Source organism: Pelophylax lessonae (genome assembly GCF_965119305.1).
Source record: "Pelophylax lessonae genome assembly, chromosome: 9".
Lineage (NCBI taxonomy): Eukaryota > Metazoa > Chordata > Amphibia > Anura > Ranidae > Pelophylax > Pelophylax lessonae.
The window spans coordinates 38,139,227-38,156,431 of NC_138776.1; the positions used below are offsets into that span (position 1 = coordinate 38,139,227).

The 17,205-nt window shown below is 45.7% G+C and overlaps 2 protein-coding genes across 2 annotated transcripts in view; one reads left to right on the plus strand and one right to left on the minus strand.

Annotated features, from left to right (window-relative positions):
- CFAP58 (cilia and flagella associated protein 58) overlaps nt 1-17,205 on the plus strand; it is a 211,706-nt gene that overhangs the window by 162,202 nt on the left and 32,299 nt on the right. The window lies entirely within an intron of this gene.
- LOC309563293 (deleted in azoospermia-like-B) lies at nt 1,291-2,139 on the minus strand (the record flags this gene model as incomplete). Its single annotated transcript, XM_082267697.1, has 1 exon — nt 1,291-2,139. One exon carries the CDS (start codon nt 2,137-2,139, stop codon nt 1,291-1,293), a length of 849 nt encoding a protein of 282 aa, XP_082123823.1.

The following is a 17,205-nucleotide window of genomic DNA, read 5'->3' on the forward strand; positions in this document are numbered from 1 at the left end:
GACGTGTTCAGCAGGCAGCAGGTTTTTTTTTTTTTTTTGTGCAGGTTGGCGTTCATCATGATTGATGTTGGATCTACTTCAGGGGAAATTTTGGTTCTTTTTATTTTTTTTATTTTTTTTTATTTTTTTTTATTTTTTTTCACTCATGTAGTAAGGGGCTTTTTAGCTGGAAAATAAAATTTGCAGCTGAAATCTGACTTTTCTAGGCCACCTAACAATTCTGGCAAGCCAATCATGTCTTATAACCACAATTTACATAGAATAACATTCAGAACTGTGAAATTTATGTCTGATGAGAATGAAAAGAAAAGGGTGAATAAATGAAAATAAATATACATTCCTAACAAGCCATCACTCAAACCAAAAAAAATGTGAAATGAGTGGCTAAAGTAACACTTATAGGGTCATACACTTGTAAAAGGTACAAGTGGCCGCATAAACACTATGGAGACAATATGCAAGTGAGTGGTATAAATAAGTGCAAAAATAACATTTGTAGGGACAATATACAAGTGAATGGTATAAGGTAAGTGCATAAAGAAAGCAAAGCCTCTGGGGACAAAGCACATGAGGAGTGAAGATATGAGCGTCACACTATAAAGAGTGAAAAAGCATGGCAAAAAAAAACAGGGATAACAAAAACATTTTTAAAACAGAACATGCTTGAGAAAAGTGACAAAAAAACTGTCAACAATAAAAAAAAGATTAAACGTGCTCTTTTCTTAAAATCGTGTCAAATGTGTAAAACAATGCACAACAGTTAAACAATGCTTATATCTAACAAAACTCAGAAACTTTTGAGAGGAGGAGTGTTTTATAGTATAGGACTACACTTCACAAACTCATTTTTAAGCAGCATCTACTTGTGGTAAAGGTCTGGTATCATTGCCAGTTGTTGATGCACTGATTCATAATAAACCTCTAAAAATGTATCCCCTCATGAACCAAAACTTGAGCTGGATGGTACAGTCTGAAAAGAGCATTATTAACAACGAATCTTAGGAGGTAAACTACAAGTGCTACATTGTGAGCATTATTAGCCTGGGTTCACACTAGGGCGGCCGACTTCTGAAGTCCCCCCGTGCAGCGCGACTTGCATACAACTTCTCTGACAGAAGTCAATGGAAGTCGCCCCCAAAGTAGTACAGGAACCTTTTTCTAAGTCAGAGCGACTTGAGTTGCTCCAATTAGAACGGTTCCATTGCACTGAATGGAGCGCGACTTGTCAGACATCTAAGTCGCCTGACAAGTTGCCCCAGTGTGAACCCAGGCTTAGTGTTAGGTGCAGTTTTACAATCCAGGTTTCTCCATGGTGGACCTAAACATGGCTCTTCTTTTGAACTGATGCACTCTTCTTTCCTTCATGAAATCATCTTGAAAGAAAGGCTTGTGGAACCTTCCATCGCCAGAAAACAGACAGGAAACAGCAGTTTGTATGCTTCGGTCAATTTTCTTTTGGGGACTTGTTGAAACTAAGGCATTTTGCTCTGGGATTGTATAGTCTGCCTGCAGCACTTCACCACAGGCTGTCTCAAAGTCATTTCCTGTATAATTCCAAGTTAAAGCCTGAGGTAATACATAGCTTCTCTGATCTCCACCAGACCACTGTGGAGCCACCTGGTAATATCCTGTCTGCTGGTATGCCAAGGGTACTTGCTGCAACATGACTGGTGAGCTTGGGTAAGGACAAGCCTGAATATAAGATGCCATAGGACTAAACATGGGAGTAGGCTGAACATATGCATCAGTGACAGGGGTGTTCCACATGCTCTGATATTGTGGCACTTGGGTGCTAAGCACCACAGTTCTTGGTTGAATGTGCGGACATGTACTTTGCCTTCTTATAGCTGGTCCAAGCTTTAGTCTCTTGCCATGAAAGTTGATCTGAGAATCTACTATCTTCTGAATGTCAATGTCATCATAAAAGGAGACAAAACCATATCCCTTGGAGACACCAGCGCGATCAGTAATTATTTTCACCTCTTTTACTGAACCAAACTTCGAAAAAAAGTCTTTAATTTCATGCTGATCAATCCGGATGTCAATGCCCCCAACAAAAACAGTATTGGGTACAATTTTCCCCTCAGGAAGCACATAATCGGATGGCTGATCCTCCATGGGACTTCCTGCATCAAACATCGTCACAACTTCTACAAGACCTAGAACAACCGAAGACAGAACGCGGAAACCACTGGCCATTTTGGTTCTTTTAAAATAAAGGATTTGTCAAAAACTGTGACAACTGATATGGATTTTGGGGGGCATCCCATTAAAATTCATACTAGACTGAACGGCCTGGCAAGGATTGAGGGAGAATCTACACTGTTTTTTTTTTTGTTTACGTTCTGCAGTCAGCAGGGAATCCCGCTGACAGCAGATGAGTCATGGTTGTTAAGGATATGGTTGCTGCCCGCTCCTTAACAACTGGTTCTTCTCAACGGTCTGAATGAACTTGGAAATTTCGTTATAACTTTTTTTTTAGATTCATATAAAACACAAATGACATCCGGGCTCAGTCCTGCCAATAAACAGTATATCACTCTAATGCAGCTGACGAAATTTTGTTGATGGCAGAAAAATAAAAATAGAAGTCCAAGCAAGAAGCGCTGAGTGAATAATGAACCCTAAATACAGTCCAAATCTTAAATGGTAGATCCTATCACCAGAGGTTCGTGAGAAAATGGAGCCACACACCAGCCGACTAGTTGCTTTAAAAGAGGCTGCTTACTAGACCTCCATAGCCATGGAGCATGTAATAAAACACAGGAGGCAGGGAGAAAACCAGCTGCATAGGGATGATTCCTAATCTCACAAGCACTTTTCTCATAAACTCCAAAGAGTAGGTGTCTGTAGCTCCGCTCTCCAGGATATAGGGGGTCGCTAGTCTTTGGTCCCACACAGGGGTCAGGCTCCTGAAAAGTAAGGGTGCTAGGCAGGCCACACAGGGGGGTTAGCAGCCCAATGTCTCAGCTTGTCTGAGAGCTTCCACTTGCTACACAGCTTGTCAGTCTCTCTCTCTCCCACTCACTTCCTTGATGGTCAGATTCATTACTATGTCCATTCAAAAATTCGGATACATCCAAATCTCTAAGGCCCCTTTCACACTATCCGTCCGTCGGACGGATTCCGTTTTTCTCAGCGGGGGATCGAGCCGCCGATCCCCCGCTGAGCAGGAGGATGACAGCTGTGTCTCCGCGCTGTGTGTGGAGACACAGCTGTCAGTTCCCCAACAATCTCTATGGGGGAAATCGGATGGGAACGGACCATCGGTCCGTTCTCATCCGATCCCATCCGATCCGATCTGCTGGACGGATGGAAAATAGGGTTTCCATCCGTCCAGATTTGACGGATCGGATCGGATGTCAGCGAGATGCATGGGGGGACCGTTCAGATCTGCCAAAAAAACGGACAGGCGGATCTGAACGGTCCGCCTGTGTGAAAGGGGCCTAAAAAAATGAAATTTTTGTCAGAAAAACTAATCTTAACTAACCGCATCGCACATGTCTACCGGGGGACAACCATGTATCGGTCTTGTAGCCTTAAGGGAAATGGGGCTTTGGTAGGTAAAGTTACACATGCTCACTATTTACTGGGGCATCTGGATCAATCAAATAAAAAATCATTAGTAAGAGAATCATTACCAGTGTTGTATTCATGGGGCTTAAATATCGATATTTAAGCCGATGTGTTGGAGTCCAGAGAAGGGCAACTAAACTAATTAGGGGATTGGAGGACCTTAATTATGAAGAGCGTCTGCAATCGCTTGATTTATTCTCCCTGGAGAAGAGACGCCTGAGAGGGGACATGATAGCAATTTACAAATACCTCAATGGTGATCTCAGCATAGAAAAAAAGCTATTCAGTCGGAAGGATTGCATGAGGACTCGAGGACATACAATGCGATTAGAGGAGAAGCGTTTAAACCTCAGGCAACGTGGGGGGTTCTTTACTGTTAGGGCTACAAGATTGTGGAATTCTCTACCGCAAGAGGTGGTTTCTGTGGGAAGTATGGTGGCTTTCAAAAGACTCTTAGACGTACATCTCAAGAATCAGAGCATTCAGGGGTATGAGCAGGGCCGGTGCTAGACTATTTTGCACCCTAGGCAAGACCAGCTACTTGCCCCCCCCCCCCAAAAAAAAAAAAACTGCACACATTGCCCCCTTTCCTGCCCCATCTTAACCCTACACTCCCCTTTATGTATATACAGCCCCCTTAAATCCTACACCCCCTTCCTGCACACACTGCCCCCCCTCCCTTCCTGCACACACTCCCCTCTTTAAAGCTACACCCCCTTCCTGCACACACTGCCCCCCTTTAATGCTACACCCCCTTCCCATACACACTGCCCCCCTTTAACCCTACACCCCCCTTCATATACACACTTCTCCCCTCTAACCCTACATGCCCCTTCCTGCATGCACTGCTCCCCCCTCTCTATAGGTTAAATTTACTAGGGATTAGGAGGTGACAGGAGAGGAATGTGGCACTGACCATGGCTGCACCCTAGGTGGCAGTGCGCCCTAGGCGGCTGCCTAGTTTGCCTAGTGGTAGCACCGGCCCTGGGTATGAGAGATGATTACGGCCACACACACCTACACAGGTTGAACTGGATGGACGATTGTCTTTATTCAACCTCGCCTACTATGTAACTATGTAACCTGAAATTGGGTTCTCTATTTTCAGCAAAGTTTTTGCTGAACTTGTATATCTCCTGTTGTGTCCGTCTTAGACAATCTCATGGCATGTGACTGAATTCCTAGTATGTGTTAACAGTAAGTGCCAAGTTCCAGGGTTAAAATTAAGGGTATAAAAAAAAAAGTCCTTAAAACTGAACGTATGTTCAAAGGCTAAATCCATACAGTGCAAGAGCAGCAGTTTCTTGGCCCTTGCAGGTAATTGCCGTCTCAAACTCAGAAATTCCCTTTGAAGCTCTTGAGCTTTTCAGGTCTACAGGATGCAGTTTACAAACGTAGCAGTAGGTGGCGATAGAGTTTAATAGATGAAGCCTCCTTGGCTGGGAGTTCATCTGGCAGACTTTGAAATGAAATATCAGTGCACTCTATCAATTCTTATGCAAACCCTTCCAAGGCTGGCACTCCGGCAGACTTAATTGTACCATTTGAGTCAGCGGGGATGTTGGCGAATGGTATTTTTGTTGTCTGTGTTTATTGATGTTCTATTTGCCACTTAAAGATAATATTAAATGATTTGCTTTTTTTTTGCGGTTTGACTAGCAAGAGATTGAAAGGGGGGGGGGGGGGTGCAGATGTTCTTATCTAGAGGACAATGTCTTTTTGCAAATAAAAATGACACGTTGCTCTATATAAACTGAGCTTGCTGGAAGCAGAATCATTGTTAAGGTCCTAGTTTTAAGTGCTGCTGTCACTTGTGCTGGTGGCCATATTGCTCACAGAGCCATTAGTCATGACGGTTCGCACTAAGCGCTTAGCAGGAGTCGGATCGAGACTGAAAAAGACCTGAGCAATGCCAATGGGTTGGAATTGTACCTGGATTTTGCATCATTGACATAATGGGTGCTTGGGACAGCCGTGCGGGGACTGATACCGATGTAAAGTACATAAATACTGCACAAGTCGGAACATACTTTAAAGTGACACTTCTTGCACAGGTGTACAGGCTTCTGTTCTGTATGGAAATTAAAGCAGAACTCCAATCAGACCTTTTAAGTTTTTATTTTTGTTTGTCCTCATTGGGTAGATTCATCCACTGTATTTGTCTTGCGGCACATTCACCGGCAGTGCATTCTCATTTGGGTTTGTTCCTCCCTGCCGTATCCAAATCCATATGTAGCACTACTCCCTTGGGAGCCGCTTGAAGCGGGTTCCCCTGGGTTACCCATAGCAACCACTTGTAAATTCTTAGTGCTGTAAGTGTTTGGCTCAGTCAGGAAACAGTCCAGAGGATTCGTTTTTTGTTGTTTTATTTTAGAACTTGGGATGGGAGAAGGGACGAGTGGGATACTCCAACTTAACCACTTAAGCCCCGGAAGATTTTACCCCCTTCCTGACCAGGGCCTATTTTGCGATTCGGCACTGCGTGACTTTAACGGACAATTGTGCGGTCGTGCGACGCTGTACCTAAACAAATTTGACGTCCTTTTTTTCCCACAAACAGAGCTTTCTTTTGGTGGTATTTGATCACCTGTGCGATTTTTACTTTTTACGCTATAAACAAAAAAACAGCGTCAATTTTGCAAAAATAACAATATTTTTCACATTTTTTTATATGAAATCCCCCCCCAAAAAAAAGTAAAAATCAAAATTTTTTTGACATTTTGGGCCAATTTTTTTTTTTACCATATTTTTGTTAAAAAAAAATCGCAAAAAGCGTATTTTGATTGGTTTGCGCAAAAGTTATTGCGTTTACTAACAAAGGGAAAGATTTTTGTCATTTTTGTTGTGTTTTTTTTTTTAACGCGTAATGGCGGCGATCTACAGTAATCAGTGCTATACATATGCACTGTTACTGTAAAATTACACTGGCAGTAAAGGGGTTAACTTTTTTTTGACAGGGAGGGGTTATGTGTGTCCCTAGGGGCGTGATTTTAACTGTGATTGGCTGTGGCTTGAGGTGTAGGAACAGTGATCAACGGTCCTACATAGTAGAACCGAATGATCACTATTCCTACACAGGGGAGAATGACAGGCGGCTTGTTTACATCAGCCGCCTGCCTTTCTCCCTCTCCACCCGACGATCGCGAGTGACCGGCGCACATCGGGTCCGTCGGTCACACGTGCGGGGGGTTCCGTGACCACGCGGGAGCGCGCCTCCGGCGGCGCGCGCTCGCTCCCTAGACCCTCACTGGCTAGCGACGTAGCCCTACGTCGCTCTGCCTGTGAGGGGCTGACCGTTGACGTAAATAGTCGTGCGGCGGTCGGCAAGTGGTTAAAGCGAAGTTCCGGCCTCAAAATTTAAAAAATCAATTTTGGGCCATCCGCTTGCTGAGGGCCACCTGAAAAAGAAATGGATGCTCCCAATTTTTTTTTTTTGGTCACTTACCTTGTTATAGAAGAAAATATACTTACCTTTCTTCCACTTCCTCCCTCTGCGGCTGCGCGGTCACTTCCGGCTTGTGATGACTCCTGGGAGCTGAACGTCATCGCTCCCAGGAGTCAATGCGCCTGCATCGGCCCCGCTCGTCACTCCCGGTGCAGGCGCATCATTCCCTGCTAAACAGCTTCTGGGCATGCCCAGAAGCTGTGCAGGGATGCCGCGCCTGCACCGGAAGTGACGAGCGGGGCCGGTACAGGGCATTGTGGGACTCCGACGTCACCGAAAGAGGCTGCAGAAGAGGACGTGCTGGCTTCAGCTGCCCACACCTGAGAGGCAGCGCTGGAGAAGAACTTTTCAAGGTAAGTATTTCTTCTAAAAGGTAAGTGCGACCCGGGACATTTCAGAGGCTATCCATTGTGGAATGTACTAGCCCTGACTGTCCTGGGGGTATTTTTATCTAAATTTGACCCCCGAGGCCGGAACTCTGCTTTGATGAACTATGCACAACTGGAAGATGTCTAGCTAAAATGAATGCGGCAAGGCCGCTGCTTCACTTCTGTGGCAAGGTGAAGTATATGAAAAGTGAATTGAGTATTGGATTACTCTTGAGGGCCCCGCTTGGCACCCCTTTACTATTTCTCTTCAGGGTTCTACTTGGCACCCCCTTTACTCTCACTAGCTGTGTGAGCTGACCTTCTGTCCTCTGACTTCACTGGAGTGGTCCCCCTTCGTGGACAGACCCCTTGGCAAGCCCCCTGGTACTCATGGACACTGTTTTTCCCATTTGACTCTGCCAGAAGCTCCACTGTCAGCTTTCCAGGACCCTCAAGGCCCAGCTCCACACCTGGCTTACCTGGCCGATTGCCTGTGACCACCTTCCTCTGATTGCAGGAGGAGAAACAGCCGTCACCCTCCTCCTGGGACTCTGCTTCCCACCAAAGACGCCCTGTCACATGTGCCCTTGGCTTTTATGATAAATCCCAGGATGCACTGCGGTGGTGCCCTCCCACTGGGACTGCCACAAAAGCCTGTGTGTCACTGGCTGGGTTTCCTCCACTGTCCAACAGGCTCCCCTATTGGATACAGTGGGGACACTCCCTCAGACCAAACGAATCACACATGGACACATGCAACAGGCATAACTAACAGATCTAGCTCCCCTGGTAAGCAGATGGAGCATAACCACACTTTTTCCTAGCACCTATCTAGGAGGGTGCTACACAGACAAGAAGAGAAAAGCTGCACATCTGTTCCTTCTTTTTTGTACTATGTATTCAAAAAGCTTCACTGCCTCTGGAACATATTCCTAAATCCAGACCAGAGCACATCTCCCTCCACCTGACCCTCTCCGGCGAGTTGTAGTAATGGTTAACCACCTTCATGACCAGGCCATTTTTTGCGATATGGCGCTGCGTTACTTTAACTGACAATTGCCGGGTCATGCAACACTGTACCCAATAAAATGTATGTCCTTTTTTTTCGCCACAAATAGAGCTTTCTTTTGGTGGTATTTGTTTACCACTGCGTTTTTATTTTTTGTGCTATAAAGAAGAAAAGAGCGACAATTTTGAAAAAAAAAAAAAAAAACAATATTTTTCCCTTTCTGCTATAAAACATATACAATAAAAAAAATGAAAAAAAATCAATTTTTTTCATTATTTTAGGCCAGTGTGTATTCTGCTTTATATTTTTTTGGTTAAAAAATACCCCAATAAGCTTAAATCGATTGGTTTGCGCAAAAGTTATAGCATCTACAACTATGGGCTATGTTTATGGAATCTTTATTTTTTTTACTAGTAATGGTGGCAATCAGCGATTGCGATATCGGCAGCAGCAGACAAATCGGACACTAACTGACACTGTTTTGGGAACCAGTGACACTAATACAGTGATCCGTGCTAGCAATATGCACGGTCACTGTACTAATGACACTGGCTGGGAAGGGGTTAAATGTGTTCCTAGCCAGTGTTTGTGTACTGTGTGGGAGGTGCTTGTACTAGGGGAAGGCATGGATCCATGTTCCTGCTTTGCAGAGACACAGAATCCATTTCTTCCCTACTCAGAACCATAATCTGCCTTGTTTACAAAATGATTGACGGGCCCAGGCAGTCATCGAGTGGATAAAATCACAGCAGGAGCGAGCTGCCAGTGACACGCATTTTCCCCCGGGATCATGCGTGTGTGTATGTATATGTATATATATATATATATATATATATATATATATATATGATTCTGCGCACAGCCGCCGCCCCCTCCACTGGTCATTTACTCTCAAGTCCCCAAAATTTTAACCCCCTAGGATTCCTATCAGGGCTGGGACAAGGGGTGGGCAGGAGGAGTGGCTGCCCTAGGCTTTGTGGTTTCATGTAAGGTGGGGGCACCACAAGGAGATTGGGGGGGGGGATTTGTGTTGAGAAGGGAAATTTGAGGGCTGCAGGGGGTAAGAATTGTTCTATGAGGGCAAATTTAGGGAGGTGTGCTAGGAGTGGTAATTTTGGGGGAATGGGGGAAGAGGATTTGTTAGGAGGGGATATTTGGGGGGTTTGTGCTATAAGAGTAAAATGGCAGAGGATAAATATTTTGGGGGGATTTGTGCTAATAGGAATGAGTGGGGGGTTATTTGTGCTAGGAGGAGAAATGGTGGGGGGGGGGGGGATTTGTGCTAGGTTGGGGGATTGAAGGAGGAGAATTAATGCCGGGGGGGGGGGGCATTTTTTCGGGGGGAGGGGGTTATTTGTGCTAGGTTGGGGGAGTGAAGGAGGAGAATTAATGCCGAGGGGGGGAGGAGATTTGTGCTGGGGGCATATGGGGAGAGTAAGTATTTGAGCTGGGGGCAGAGATTTGTGCTGGGAGGGGGATTTCAGCAGAGGGGGAATTTATGCTTTTGGGGTTAGCATGCAAATTAGTGTATAATTGTTGTTGGGGTAGAGGGGGTTTTCTCTGACACATAATGCCCATACATCTTGGGGGGCACAATTTGGCATGTTCGCCCTGGGCTCTAGATGACCTTGTCCTGGCAATGCTCTCTATTATGGACATCTGTAAAAGGCCTTGATACACTATGTTCTTTTTTCCCTTACTTTTATGTTATTAATATGCTCACATATCCTCACTTGCATAGGTCTAGAGGTCTGTCTCACTTATTGAATACAGCAAGGACACTCCAGAAAATAAGCTACCCTTTTTGATGTACAAATGAAAAAATATTTTATTCTAAATGTTTTGCCAGTAGCTGTTTCAGTAATTTTCTTTTCTTTTTATTGCTATTCCCCCCCCCCCCCCCGATGTTTTACAGGCTAAACATTTTCCCCAGGAGTAAAACCCTGATAAAAAGGGAACCAATCTCCCATTATTTGTTACTGGTGGATCCAATATTAGCATGCATAAGGAAGGGGATGTATTCCCGAGATAAAACTATAATCCTTCCACTTTATAAAACTCTGGTCCGACCACATCTGTCCAGTTCTGGTCGCCAGTCCTCAGAAGGGATGTGTTGGAGCTGGAGAGAGTCCAGAGAAGGGAAACTAAAATGATTAGGGGATTGGAGGACCTTAACTATGAGGAGCGTCTGCAATCGCTTGATTTATTCTCCCTGGAGAAGAGACGCCTGAGAGGGGACATGATAGCAATTTACAAATACCTCAATGGTGATCTCAGCATAGAAAAAAAGCTATTCAGTTGCAAGGATTGTATGAGGGCATACAATGCGATTAGAGGAGAAGCGTTTTAACCTCAGGCAACGTGGGGGGTTCTTTACTGTTAGGGTACAAGATTGTGGAATTCTCTACCACAAGAGGTGGTTTCTGCAGGGAGTACGGCTACTTTCAAAAGACTCTTGGACGTAGTACTACGTCGTCAGACACTCCCCATTCTCGGCGGTGCGCACGCGCCGCCGGAGGCTCGCTCCCGCTGTATTCAGTCACAGCGGGAGTCGGGCCAGGGGAGGAGCAGCGGCGATCGCCGCTGCTCTTCCCCGATCGTCTGGGATCTAGTGTGGAGATCCGCCTGCTTGTGTAAACACAAGCGGGCGGATCTCCCAAGTGACAGGCAGGGTCAGATTGCAGGGTTCAGCTTAGCTGAACCCTGGATCTGTCCCTGTGTCACTCAGTCACCTCCCCCCACACACGTCAGTAAGCACCAGGCATACATTAACCCCTCCCTCTCCAATAAAAATTAACCCCTTCCCTGCCAGTGTCATTTTTACAGTAACAGTGCATATTTATAGCACTGATTACTGTAGTAATGTCACTGGTACCCCAAAAAGTGTCAAAAATGTCAGTCAAGGGTCCGATCTGTCCGCCGCAATGTCGCAGTCCCGCAAAAAAAATCGCAGATCGCCGCCATTACGCGTTAAAAAAAAAAACACCAAAAATGACAGAAATCTTTTCCTTTGTTAGTAAACGCGATAACTTTTGCGCAAACCAATCAAAATACGCTTATTGTGATTTTTTTTTACCAAACATAGGTAGCCGAAAACAAATTGGCCAAAAATTTAAAATAATTTAGATTTTTACATTTTTTTGGGGGGAAATTTCATATAAAAAAATGTGAAAAATATTGTTGTTTTTTCAAAATTGTGGCTCTTTTTTTGTTTATAGCAAAAAGTAAAAATTGCACAGGTGATCAAATACCACCAAAAGAAAGCTCTGTTTGTGGGAAAAAAAAGGACGTGAATTTCGTTTGGGTACAGCGTCGCACGACCGCGCAATAGTCAGTTAAAGTCGCACAGCGCCGAATCGCAAAAAGTGGCCCAGACGTAAGACAGCAAAATCCTCTAGTGGTAAAGTGGTTAAAAACTACATAACACAGTACTTGTACTTTTACTTTCAGTACTTGAGTAGCAAATTTTTTTTAAAACTACTGGTACTTTTACTTTTAGTACTTAAGTAGCAAAATTAAAAAAAAAACTACTTGCAATACTTAAGTACAAAAAATGTTGAATACTTTAGTACTTCTACTCAAGTCACTTTTTGATCGAGCACTTCCACTTCTACTCAAGTCACTTTTTGATCAAGCACTTGTACTTTTACTCAAGTATGGGTTTCGAGTACTTTATACAAGTGTGTCTACAGGTAACCAGCAGCATTTTTTTATTGACCCCACTTATATGTGAATGGTCCTTAATTTTGTCCAAAGCTAACATCCATGTTGCCATTTGGAGGATAGAGATGGGCCTGTTTTGAGCTTGCTTGAGGTGAGCAGGCTTTTCACCTGGTTGGTGGAGGTGTGCAAGTCACGTAAAGAAACGATGATTGCTGGTCGCTAATTGCACTTTCTGAGGTGCTGGACTATTTACTTTTGTTCACTGTTTTTGAATTAGATTTTTTTGGCAATTTTTAATTTTGCATGGACTAAGAATTAGGAACTGTTTTATATATTTTTAGTTTGATGTACATTTATTTTTGTATATTTAGACCTTTAAACCTGGAAGCCGCGCAAACTCGGCCCATTCCTCTGTATTCTCAGGTAGAACTATCATCCATAGGCATGCGCAGAGCATGTGCCAGGTGTTACAATGACACTAAAGCCCCGTACACACGATCGGATTATCGAACGATCTGTCGTCCGTTTTTGTGGCATGCTAGTCTGATGTGGAAGTGAAGAGGTTATTTTCATACGAATTTTCCCGTATGACAGAATTCTACTTCAGAAGTGATGTCATGTGTTGGATTGCTTTGTATGCGTTCTTTCGTCTCTGATCATGCCTAGTCTTGCTCTTAAGATTTTTTTCCGTCAAAATCTGTACTAATGAGACGAAAATCGGACGTTGTATTACGGACGACAAAAATTTTATAGCCTGCACATCAGGATTTTGTCAGCCGAAAAGTTGGAGTCGGCTGTCGAAAGCACCATACTAACAATCCGAAAATCGGCAGATCGGTCGTCGGACGAATTTTCCCTTCAGATTTTCTTATCGTGTGTACGGGCCTTTACGAAGAAAAGCCGCTCAGGTGAGCCAAAGCATTCCGGTGCGAGTCGGATCCGTCATCCAAATACTTCACAGCCAAAAAGAGAAATTGACCACACTCAGGAATTGATGAAAACCAAAGTATTTAATTTCTCATCAAGGATTTATACAGACAGTACATCACAGGGACATGCGACTGGTTGACGCGTTTCACGATTCTAAAGATCGCTTACTCATAACCACACGCGTTTTTGACATCCCCCATGTTGTTCAGGTAGATCTCCAACTTTTTAAAGTTGCCTACCCCTTTTGCAATATCATTAATAACAGAGCTTTATTAAAAAACAAATCCCTACTCACAGGGTATGAGCCAAAGAACACATAGGGGATTGCCAGGCAGGGACAGAAAGACCATACACCATCCACAGGCCCTGGCTAGGGGCATGGATGTAAACTGGGGAAGCATTTTCTTGAAATTCTGCACCAACAAACTGTGCTTAGTGATGCAAAAACCTTGTTGGAATCGATCTCGTTCTGGAGCCTGGCCCTCTGTATGATGTCATGCCTCAGAGAACGTGAAGTACGCATTTCAAGGTGGCTACCTCTTCATCAGTACTGCGCATGCTCTGAAGAAATCACGTCCTACGGGCAGGGGGCCAGGCCCTGGGATAGCTTATTGGTGCAGGCTTCCAAAAAACTGCTTCCCCAGTTTACATCCATGCCCCTGGCCAGGGCTTGTGGCCAATGTATGGTCTTTCTGTCCCCATCCTGGCAATCCCCTATGTGTTCTTTGGCTCATACCCTGTGAGTAGGGATTTGTCTTTTAATAAAGCTCTGTTATTAATGATATTGCAAAAGGGGTAGGCAACTTTAAAAAGTTGGAGATCTACCTGAACAACATGGGGGATGTCAAAGATCACCGGGCACAGTGTCTCCTCCTCACACCTGATTTAACACCCTAAGTGCCGTACTACCGTGTCATAATGGCATGGATTTAAATCAGGTGGTGAGGAGGCAACATATTGCTTGTCAAACACACTCGGATCGCTTTTCAGAGGAGTGCCTGCTGCACTTGTGAATGAGCCCTTAGTTCGGCAGCGGTACCCTTAGCGCTCCTTCACACATAAAGTTGGGGGAGAGCGGGGGAGGGAGTTGAGTCCAGGTTTTACTACCCACAATCTCTACCCCCTCTAGATGCTGAGGCAGCAGCCAAAGGTGAACATGTACCGCAGCAGAGATGGAGCCCCCTGTTGCTTTTGGTGGATAATATGGCTTGCCAATCGCAACCCATTCAAGTAAATGGGGCCGCTCTGCATGCTTCTGCAGGGTCCAAGGGGTTAAAGCAGGTGGTGAGAAAGCAACACAATGCTGCATGCTTTAACCTCTTGTTTGCTGTACTGCACAAGGATGCAGGGCACTTGCAGAGCGGCCTTGTTACCTTGAATGGGTCATGCTTGGCAGGTGCTACACCCACCAACCATGACAGGGCATGTAACTCCAGATGCAGCTGCGACATGTGTACACCCCTGGCTACTTCAGCTAAAGGGGGTGCAGTTGGGGCGGGTTGATAAGAACACGTCTTAACTATGGGATTTTACCACACCCCCCCCCCCCAAAACTGCAAATGTAATTGAACCCTTACTGTTCTTAGCCCCCTATAAGGCTGCTTTCACACTGATGTGCTGCGGTTTACCTGCACCGCCGGCGCAGCTCAGCGCATCTGCGACTTTCCTGGGTTAGCTGCACTTTGCCATAGACTTCTATTATATCCTGCAGGTGTACTCCTCACTCCTGCATTCAGAAAGTGCCCCAGACCCACAGGACATAATTGAAGTCTATGGCTAAGTTCACCAACCCACAGGAAAGCTGCAGGTACACTGCACTGCACCCGCGGTGTGGGTAAACTGCAGCACATCATTGTGAAAGGAGCCCTATACTATTATTATTATTATTATTATTAGTAGTAGTAGTATACAGGATTTATATAGCGCCAACAGTTTACGCAGCGCTTTACAATAAAAAGGGGGACAGCACAATTTACAATACAGTTCAATACAAAAGGAATAGGAGGGCCCTGCTTATGGTGCTTACAATCTAAAGGGAGGGGAAGGTGGTACAAAAGGTAGTGGCTGCGGGGGATGATCGGATGGAGGGGACTCAAGTACTGTTCTTAGGTGGAGGTGGGGTAGGCTCCCCTGAATAAGTGTGTTTTCAAGGATCGCCTAAAGGCAGACAGGGTAGGAGCTGACTGGACATACTGGGGCAGGGAGTTCCAGAGGATTATCGCCAGTGTATTGTTTCACACTGACCTAAAGATCTCTTCTTTTCTTGCTGGCACCTCTCTGGAGACCGCTAGCCGGATAAGAGGTGGAGTGCAGTTGGTATCACTCTGCATGGGACAGGAACCAGCGCTACAGAGGAGGCATCGGCTTATGCGGCTCTTGCTCCCTACTACTCCTCCAACTTTACAAGTAGTCCCTCTGCATTGCACTCTGTTGGATGCTCTGGAATGGCGGGTCAACAAGCCCAGACTGCGATCTACCAGTCACCCAGACTGCGATCTACCTTTCACCCAGACTGCTATCTACCAGTCACCCAGACTGCGATCTACCGGTCACCCAGACTGCGATCTACCGGTCACCCAGACTGCGATCTACCAGTCACCCAGACTGCGATCTACCAGTCACCCAGACTGCGATCTACCGGTCACCTAGACTGCGATCTACCGGTCACCTAGACTGCGATCTACCGGTCACCCAGACTGCTATCTACCAGTCACCCAAACTGCGATCTACCAGTCATCCAGACTGCGATCTACCAGTCACCCAGACTGCTATCTAACAGTTACCCAGACTGCACTCTACCGGTCACCCAGACTGCGATCTACCGGTCACCCAGACTGCGATCTACCGGTCACCCAGACTGCGATCTACCGGTCACCCAGACTGCGATCTACCGGTCACCCAGACTGCGATCTACCGGTCACCCAGACTGCGATCTACCGGTCACCCAGACTGCGATCTACCGGTCACCCAGACTGTAATCTACCAGTCACCCAGACTGCGATCTACCAGTCACCCAGACTGCGATCTACCGGTCACCCAGACTGCGATCTACCAGTCACCTGGCTGGTCTTGGCTACTGGTAGATCGCGATCTATGGGTTGCTGTCCCCTGTACTACACTGTGGTGGTTTGTGCTGTGTTTTTCCCTTCCCTTACACACACATGGAGATCCCTCGCCGCAGCTTATAGCGGAATGCTTAGTCTTAGTGTCAATTTTTTTAATGTCTATTTCTGGGCTTCCCACATTTATCATTTTTATGATTGATGTTGTACCTACGTCTCTTTCATACATACAGAAATATCTGTCACTCTGCTTCTCCTGGTTCATGTCACAGTGTTATAACCAATATTGATTTAGACCAGGTTTGTGCGCTGTGTTCTGGGCGTCTTTGGATGTTCAGATTTTTTCTGTGTCGGTTTGCACACAAGTAATGGAACAGTCTGCATGTAGACGGTCTAAGAGTGCTCCAACGTCATCCCCAGCAGACTCTCCAAATCGCTAAACATATGCAGTGGGTGATCTCTCCTACTAGGTCTAGGTGCAATTTCTTGGTATCCCCAGATGGAACTAACATCTTTAAAGTAGTAGTATACTCCACTTTTTAACTTTTACCTACAGGTAAGCCTATAATAAGGGCTACAATAAGGCTTACCTGTAGGTAAAATTAATATCTCCTAAATCTGCATGGTTTAGGAGATATTCACCCTGCATGCAGCCGCTGACACCAGTGGCGCATGCGCTCTGAAGATCCAGCTCCTTGCCAGAAAGTGACCTCCCACGCGCATGCGCGGGAGTGACATCATCGCGCTCCGGCCACTCACAGCGCCGGAGCCGCTGAACCCGGAAGGGAACATGACAGCTCCCTCAGCGGTATCCGGACCACCATGTGGGGCTTCGTTCTAAGGTATGTATTTCATAATGTGCTAGAATGCGATGTAGCTCTATGTCGGTCGCGAGCATGGTGCAGGGGGGGGGGGGGGGGCGGGTGCACTCCGCCGGCGGCACGCTCCCGCCCCCACTAGGCAGCAGGGATGCCGATGCACAGGGCCGGCAGCTGAAATTGCTGCCTGACACCCGCAATCGCTCCCCGCTGAGAGAGAAGAACGGTCAGATGTTGTAAATACAGCTGTCCGTTCTTCTCCCTGGAATGATCACAGAGCGCCTGTGATCCTTCTATATAGGATCACATGTCTCTATGGTCATTTCACAAGCCC